Source organism: Oncorhynchus nerka, unplaced genomic scaffold (genome assembly GCF_034236695.1).
Source record: "Oncorhynchus nerka isolate Pitt River unplaced genomic scaffold, Oner_Uvic_2.0 unplaced_scaffold_442, whole genome shotgun sequence".
NCBI lineage: Eukaryota > Metazoa > Chordata > Actinopteri > Salmoniformes > Salmonidae > Oncorhynchus > Oncorhynchus nerka.
The window spans coordinates 456,806-465,890 of NW_027040489.1; the positions used below are offsets into that span (position 1 = coordinate 456,806).

General features: G+C 47.6%; 1 protein-coding gene across 1 annotated transcript; it reads left to right on the forward strand.

Annotated features, from left to right (window-relative positions):
* Positions 1–700: 700 nt before the first annotated feature.
* Positions 701–4,068, forward strand: LOC115118952 (potassium voltage-gated channel subfamily A member 1-like). Its single transcript, XM_065017049.1, has 2 exons — positions 701–1,326; positions 1,744–4,068. The coding sequence occupies exon 2, from the start codon at positions 2,024–2,026 to the stop codon at positions 3,506–3,508; it is 1,485 nt and encodes a 494-aa protein (XP_064873121.1). The 5' UTR covers positions 701–1,326; positions 1,744–2,023; the 3' UTR covers positions 3,509–4,068.
* Positions 4,069–9,085: the final 5,017 nt, after the last annotated feature.

Genomic DNA, 9,085 nt, shown 5'->3' on the forward strand with positions numbered 1-9,085 from the left:
CGCCACCGTACAATGACTCGGGTTTTTACAGCAGAGGTGGCTTACACAATGATCTGTTGTTTTGGTGCTGCCGGTGTGTGTGTGTGTGTGTGTGGCAACATGTGTTATAGTACAGTATGTCTGCATTGCGTCGAACCGCTCCCCCTTCTCTCCCACTCCTCTCTTACGCTCTCTCTCTCTCCCCCGTCTTCCCCCTCCCTCCCCACCTCTCTCTCTCTCCCCCGTCTTCCCCCTCTCTCCCCACCTCTCTCTCTCCCTCTCCCCGTCTTCCCCCTCCCTCCCCACCTCTCTCTCTCTCCCCCGTCTTCCCCCTTCTCTCCCCACCTCTCTCTCTCTCTCTCTCTTCTCTGTATAAAATCCTGCAACATGCGTTCACATGATTTAAGTGTTATATTGGCTGTGGCTCAGTGATACCTTAAACCCCCGGTGTTTGACAGGTGCTAGGTGTTTATCTAGGCGGGGAGAATGGGTGCGTTTACAGGACGGCCGCGTCATGTTGAGTTCTAGCTGTTCTACTGCACCAAACCAGGCGAGGAGAGCTTTCTAACGTTGCGTTTCTGCTGATGCGGCAAACTGCAGTGCAGAGCAGAGCGGAGCCGGGAAGGGAATGGTTGTGTGTTTCTGCTCTCTCTCTCTCTCTCTCACTGCCCCACTAACGTGTTCAGCTCAAACCTTCTCACTCACACCATCTTCATTTCACGACCACGCCGCTGGAGAGCGCAGCCACGCGTGACGGTCAAAAGACCAAGTGGGAACTACTAATCGGTGTTGCCGTCCGTTCGAGAGGAGCTCAAGTTAACGGATTTTTTTCTTTTCTTTCTTTCGTATTATATTATATTCTCTCTATTCCTCGTTCGTACCGTTTCTTCAGCATGGTTTTAAATTGCCTGTCAAGAGATTTACGCTTCTTCCAAGGCGGTTCAGAGCCGTTCGGTACCTCAAGAAGGTCGCCCTAGTCGACATTGGAAGCCAATAACACGGGAATAACGTGGGTGATATTAACGCTCGCTCCAGTCGACGTTTAGAAGCCAATAACACTGGAATAACGTGGGTGATATTAACGGTCGCACCAGTCGACGTTTAGAAGCCAATAACACCGGAATAACGTGGGTGATATTAACGGTCGCACCAGTCGACGTTTAGAAGCCAATAACACGGGAATAACGTGGATTATATTAACGGAGACAGTACACTCTATGACTATTTCACCGAAGCTCGTACTGTATAGTGCAGTAAAGTGATATCCGCCACCTTTAAAACAAAACGCCGGGACTGTAAAGTTGTAGCCGTGGCTGGCGGGTGCACCACCACCAAACGGAAATCCAGGTAATTAATAACAGAGCCGACAGTTCGGTAATTATTAACGTATCTTTATTGACGGTCGTTATTGTCATTGGTGTTGTAGTTATTATAAGGTAATAGGTGTTTAGTGTGTAGAGGGTTAGTACACTGGATGGAGATGCAGCGTGTGGACAGTAGTAGTGGAACAGGAATAATGATGTATGAGATAAACAATCCAGTTGTCTCCATATCACAGTGTTGTTGTCTCCTGGATGTCCTCTATGCTGGTCAACCTGTTCCTGGTACCCCCCCACGCTGTTAGGTGGGCGTCCTCTCCCCCCATCTAGACTACAGCATGTCACAAACACTGAGATAACACTGCTGAGCTGGAAAAAAAGATCTCTCTCTCTCTTGCGTTCGATTCCTTTTATTTCTCACTCTTCCCTTCCTCCCTCCGACTAGGTGGAAGACGAAGGAGAAGAAGAAGAAGAAGGAGGAGCAGCAATGGAGGACTACTCGGAGAGAGGAGCAAGGGAGCCTTAAGAGGAGCAGCGCTTGGCGAGCTAGCCCTCTGCCTGCCTGGCCCGGGTGAATGCAAGGGGGGTTTCTATCAGACAGAAGAGAGAGAGAGGGGAGAAATCTGAGGCGCACAGTGACAGCTACTAGATGCCTGCCCCCACCGGCCTGAGCCGAGCATCTCCTGCCGCATAGCGCTGCGCTGAGCCCGGGCAACACCGCCAGGATGACTGTGGTGGCCGGAGATAACATGGATGAGACGTCCACCCTGCCGGGGCACCTGCAGGACACCTACCCACCAGACCACGAGGACCACGAGTGCTGCGAGAGGGTTGTCATTAATATCTCAGGGCTGCGCTTCGAGACCCAGTTAAAGACACTCAGTCAGTTCCCCGAGACGTTACTAGGTAACCCCAAAAAGAGAATGCGCTACTTCGACCCGCTTAGAAACGAGTACTTTTTTGACCGGAACCGGCCCAGTTTCGACGCTATTCTATATTACTACCAGTCCGGTGGACGGTTGAGGAGGCCCGTTAACGTTCCTCTGGATATGTTCTCCGAGGAGATCAAGTTCTACGAGCTCGGGGCAGAGGCCATGGAGAAGTTTAGAGAAGACGAAGGCTTTATTAGAGAAGAGGAAAAACCCTTACCAGAGAAAGAGTTTCAACGACAGGTCTGGTTGCTGTTCGAATACCCGGAGAGTTCGGGACCCGCCAGAGGGATTGCTATAGTATCGGTGATGGTTATCTTAATTTCAATAGTCATATTCTGTTTGGAGACGCTGCCAGAACTCAAAGAGGACCCCAGGGGTAGGATGGAAACTGTAGGCAACGTGACATTCTATTATAAGCCAAATATTCTCACCGATCCTTTCTTCATAGTGGAGACCCTGTGTATAATCTGGTTCTCCTTTGAGTTGATAGTGCGGTTCTTCGCCTGCCCTAGCAAGGCAGCTTTCTTTAAAAACATGATGAATACTATAGACATAGTAGCTATCATACCCTACTTCATCACGCTGGGCACCGAGCTGGCAGAGGACCAGGAGGGGAAGGAGAAACCAAGTGAGCAGGCCGCGTCTCTGGCCATCCTCAGGGTCATCCGGCTGGTCAGGGTGTTCAGGATCTTCAAGCTGTCCAGACACTCCAAGGGGCTTCAGATATTAGGACAAACCCTCAAAGCCAGTATGAGAGAGTTGGGGTTGCTCATTTTCTTCCTCTTCATCGGAGTCATCCTCTTCTCCAGCGCTGTCTATTTCGCCGAGGCGGAGGAGAAGGAATCTTTCTTCACAAGCATCCCCGATGCCTTCTGGTGGGCCGTGGTCTCCATGACAACAGTGGGCTACGGGGACATGTACCCGGTGACCATCGGCGGAAAGATCGTGGGCTCGCTCTGCGCCATCGCCGGAGTGCTGACCATCGCGCTACCGGTGCCTGTGATCGTGTCCAACTTCAACTATTTCTATCACCGGGAGACGGAGGGAGAGGAGCAGGCGCAGCTTCTTAACGTCAGCAACCAGGACCTTAACTCAGACAGCAACTCATCGCGCCGCAGCTCCAACTCTATCGCCAGCAAGTCGGAATACATGGAAATAGACGAAGGGATCAACAATAGTATTGATAACTTTAGGGACGCGAATCTCAGAACTGCTAACTGTACGCCTGTCCTCAACCAGAACTGCGTGAATAAGGGCAAGCTGCTGACTGATGTTTAGAAGTACATCAATTCCTTCTATATGGCAGCGATAGACATCTTGTAAATATTGTAGAAATGTTTCGGGAAATTTGTTTTGATTTAACTTCGTTAATAATACGTTTTTTTTTTTTTGCATTTTGTTTCGTTTAATTACATTTGAATGAATAGAGAGAGAAAACTGTTTCACCAAAAGAGGATAAATAAAAAGAGGTTTGTTTGTCTCTCAAAATGGGAACGATAAAAGTATTATAATAACATATTATCTTTATGTTCCTAACGTTATCGGAGATATACCGGAAAACATCCTGCCATTGAAATATGAAACGGGGAAAACACAACATGATCATTGAAGAAGAAACGGGTTTGCATGGATAATGGATCATGGATAATGGATAATGGATAATGGCTTATGGATAATCGATCATCGATAATGGATATGGATAATGGCTTATGGATAATGGATCATGGATAATCGATCATCGATAATGGATATGGATAATGGCTTATGGATAATCGATAATGGATCATGGATATGGATAATGTCTTATGGATAATGGATTATGGATAATGGATCGTGGATAATGGATCGTGGATAATGGATAATGTATTGTGGATAATGGATCATGGATCATGTATCATGGATACTTGATAATGCATCATGGATAATGAATTATGGATAATGTATCATGGATAATGGATCATGGATAATGAATTATGGATAATGGATTATGGATTACAGTGGAACTTGGGTGAGGGTGAGTTGCGTAATGCACCGGCATCTGCTGAAGAAAGAGAAAAGGAATATGGAATCTCAGCCCGAACCCAACAACCATCTGCAGTCAGAGAGAGAGAGATCGACCACCGTTGTCCGCTAGGTGCAGTTGTTGTTCCGACGATTGCTAGTTACCCGCCGGAGTGATCAGCTAAGCACTTTATCACAATAGAAACAAACAACTAACCCTAACCCACACAGAAAACAGAGATTGAACTAAAACACTGGTCTCCTGTTGCCAAGGAGACATGATGAGAAGTGGGGGGCTGTTTGTAGACCAGATGACATCTGTAAACTGCTGCTACTTTCTATCCCAAGCAGATGCTGAAACTAAAAACACCTGCTCTAATCCCACAGGGGTGTGACGATGATGATGATGATGATGATGATGATGATGATGACGATGATGATGACGATGATGATGATGATGACGATGATGATGATGATGCCATGCGAGATAATAATCTTCATTTAAATATAAATATATATATATAATAATAATAATAAAGCTTGAAATTAGCATGTTGAGACACTGTTTTATATTACTGGCATGCGTTATTTGTATTATTTAAAACAACAACAACAGCCTGTATTATATTTCTCCTCCTAAAACCGGATCCAAGACGGACCAATTCTCTCTTTTTATGGTTTTGGTTTTCTCTCATTTAGGTTTCACCAAAAGTGCACTGCTTATTTATTATTTAAGTTATGACTTATTTAGGAGCATTTAAGTGCTGAATGTTAAATCTTAAGGGAACAGAAACGTCTATCTTTATTTTGGGGAGATCATGGCATGTCAAACTACTGCATTACGGCCTACCTGACTACGGTACCATGTATCCTGGCTGATTCCATGCATGACGTCAGTATTTAAATAGCTTGCGGGGTTCGAGGGACCTTGGGAATACAGCCTGGCCCGGGTGTAAGGGGAATACAGCCTGGCCCGGGTGTAAGGGGAATACAGCCTGGCCCGGGTGTAAGGGGAATACAGCCTGGCCCGGGTGTAAGGGGAATACAGCCTGGCCCGGGTGAAGGGGAATACAGCCTGGCCCGGGTGTAAGGGGAATACAGCCTGGCCCGGGTGTAAGGGGAATACAGCCTGGCCCGGTTGAAGGGGAATACAGCCTGGCCCGGTTGAAGGGGAATACAGTACGGTGTGACGGAACTACTGTTTGGACTGGACTGGACAGGACAGGACACACCTCAACCATATCTTAAACAGAGGAGACATACCGGGATACCAAACCCCCCTCCCTCCCCACAGAGGAGGAGACCTACCGGGATACCAAACTCCCCTCCCTCCCCACAGAGGAGGAGACCTACCGGGATACCTAACCCCCCTCCCTCCCCACAGAGGAGGAGACATACCGGGATACTAAACCCCCCTCCCTCCCCACAGAGGAGGAGACCTACCGGGATACCAAACCCCCTCCCTCCCCACAGAGGAGGAGACCTACCGGGATACCAAACCCCCTCCCTCCCCACAGAGGAGGAGACCTACCGGGATACCAAACCCCCCTCCCTCCCAACAGAGGAGGAGACCTACCGGGATACCAAACCCCCTCCCTCCCCACAGAGGAGGAGACATACCGGGATACTAAACCCCCTCCCTCCCCACAGAGGAGGAGACCTACCGGGATACCAAACCCCCTCCCTCCCCACAGAGGAGGAGACCTACCGGGATACCAAACCCCCTCCCTCCCCACAGAGGAGGAGACCTACCGGGATACCTAACCCCCTCCCTCCCCACAGAGGAGGAGACATACCGGGATACTAAACCCCCTCCCTCCCAACAGAGGAGGAGACCTACCGGGATACCAAACCCCCTCCCTCCCCACAGAGGAGGAGACCTACCGGGATACCAAACCCCCTCCCTCCCCACAGAGGAGGAGACCTACCGGGATACCAAACCCCCTCCCTCCCCACAGAGGAGGAGACCTACAGGGATACCTAACCCCCTCCCTCCCCACAGAGGAGGAGACATACCGGGATACTAAACCCCCTCCCTCCCAACAGAGGAGGAGACCTACCGGGATACCAAACCCCCCTCCCTCCCCACAGAGGAGGAGACCTACCGGGATACCAAACCCCCCTCCCTCCCCACAGAGGAGGAGACCTACAGGGATACTAAACCCCCCTCCCTTCCCACTAATACTATTTCATGGTTAGCTTCTGCTTCTCTGCATTGAACCTACTGTATTACTACCCTCAATAAGAAAATGGTGACTTCCATATTGTTATTCATTTTGACAGCATTGATGTATTTTTAATTTGTATTTCATACATATTATGGCCTATACAGAACAAAACTGAAACACGGAACAAAATGTGCATAGAAAAACAAAATAGTCAAATGTGTTTTCGAGTGCCTTGAACTTTAACCCTCTTATTTATGTCCTACATACTCAAACGGAAGTGCCTCCCTGGACTATAGTCAACTAGATGAGATCCTCTATACCGGTCATGAGATGCATTATTATAGTACCAACCAACCTGCACAGTCAGAAGAGGGTAACAGTTTAACAGTAACATAGAATATGACGTTAATGGTTCCCAGTACAGACTGTAATATAGGGCCTGAGGACAGAGAGGAACCACACACACACACACAGCTGTCCAGGAGGAGAGAGAGAGAGACAGAGAGGAAGGAGACAGAGAGAGACAGAGAGGAAGGACAGAGACAGAGAGAGAGAGAGAGAGAGAGAGGAAGGACAGAGAGACAGAGAGAGAGAGAGAGAGAGAGAGAGAGAGAGAGAGAGAGGAAGGAGAGGGAGACAGAGAAGGAGAGAGAGAGAGAGAAAGAAGATGAGTGAGAGAGTGAACTTGACAGAAACAAATATGGAATGGCATCCACTGACCCCTGATGTGGGAAGTTCAACAGAGGCCACGTTCTAGAGTGTTCACATGGTTCTAGAGTGTTCACATGGTTGTAGAGCGGTCACATGGTTCTAGAGTATTCACATGGTTCTAGAGTGTTCACATGGTTGTAGAGCGGTCACATGGTTCTAGAGTATTCACATGGTTCTAGAGCGGTCACATGGTTCAAGAATGTTCTAAATGTTCTAGAGTGGTCACATGGTTCTAGAGTGTTCACATGGTTCTAGAGTGGTCACATGGTTCTAGAGTTTTCACATGGTTCTAGAGTGGTCACATGGTTCTAGAGTTTCCACATGGTTCTAGAGCGGTCACATGGTTCTAGAGCGGTCACATGGTTTAAGAATGTTCTAAATGTTCTAGAGTGGTCACATGGTTCTAGAGTGTTCACATGGTTCTAGAGTGGTCACGTGGTTCTAGAGTGTTCACATGGTTGTAGAGCGGTCACATGGTTCTAGAGTGTTCATATGGTTCTAGAGTATTCACATGGTTCTAGAGTGGTCACATGGTTCTAGAGTGTTCACATGGTTGTAGAGCGGTCACATGGTTCTAGAGTGTTCATAGAGTTCTAGAGTATTCACATGGTTCTAGAGCGGTCACATGGTTCAAGAATGTTCAAAAGGTTCTAGAGTGGTCACATGGTTCTAGAGTGGTCATATGGTCCTAGAGTGTTCACATGGTTCTAGAGCGGTCACATGGTTCTAGAATGTTCAAAAGGTTCTAGAGTGGTCACATGGTTCTAGAGTTTTTACATGGTTCTAGAGTGGTCACATGGTTGTAGAGCGGTCACATGGTTCTAGAGTGTTCATATGGTTCTAGAGTATTCACATGGTTCTAGAGCGGTCACATGGTTCAAGAATGTTCAAAAGGTTCTAGAGTGGTCACATGGTTCTAGAGTTTTTACATGGTTCTAGAGTGGTCACATCGTTCTAGAGTGTTCACATGGTTGTAGAGTGTTCACATGGTTCTAGAGCGGTCACATGGTTCAAGAATGTTCAAAAGGTTCTAGAGTGGTCACATGGTTCTAGAGTGTTCACATGGTTCTAGAGTGGTCACATGGTTCAAGAATGTTCAAAAGGTTCTAGAGTGGTCACATGGTTCTAGAGTGTTCACATGGTTCTAGAGTGGTCACATGGTTCTAGAGTTTTCACATGGTTCTAGAGTGGTCACATGGTTCTAGAGTGGCCACATGGTTCTAGACTGTTCACATGGTTCTAGAGTGGTCACATGGTTCTAGAGCGGTCACATGGTTCTAGAATGTTCACATGGTTCTAGAGTGTTCATATGGTCCTAGAGTGTTCACATGTTTCTAGAGCGGTCACATGGTTCTAGAATGTTCACATGGTTCTAGAGTGGTCACATGGTTCAAGAATGTTCAAAAGGTTCTAGAGTGTTCATGTGGTTGTATATTCCATCCATCCATCCATCCATCCATCCATCCATCCATCCTCTGTTAGTCTGCCTGTTAAGCCTGTTGTGTGACAACAAACAAACCCCTTCAGTATAGAAACAGCCTTCCATTGTGCCCAGCGATCACCTTCCAACTCTAAGAGATGTGTTTCTGGGGCATTACTGAATCAAGACCTTCTGGCATATCCAAACTTGCATCAACTGTTGTTGTCGTTCACTAAACGATAATAACAACAAGCATCGATATTCTGCTAAAAGTGACTGAACAGAGCTCACGTCTCTGGCTGTATTATGGGAATTTTGTTTGTTTGCCTACCTTCCTGCCTGCCTGCCTGCCTGTCTGTCTGTCTGTCTGTCTGTCTGTCTGTCTGTCTGTCTGTCTGTCTGTCTGTCTGTCTGTCTGTCTGTCTGTCTGTCTGTCTGTCTGTCTGTCTGTCTGCCTGCCTGCCTGTCTGTCTGCCTGTCTGTCTGTCTGTCTGTCTGTCTGTCTGTCTGTCTGTCTGTCTGTGTCTGTACAGAGCTACTCAGCATTCATGTAAC

Excerpts from the sequence above, each read along its gene's own strand:
- LOC115118952 (XM_065017049.1), top strand. The coding sequence starts at position 2,024 with ATGACTGTGGTGGCCGGAGATAACATGGATGAGACGTCCACCCTGCCG.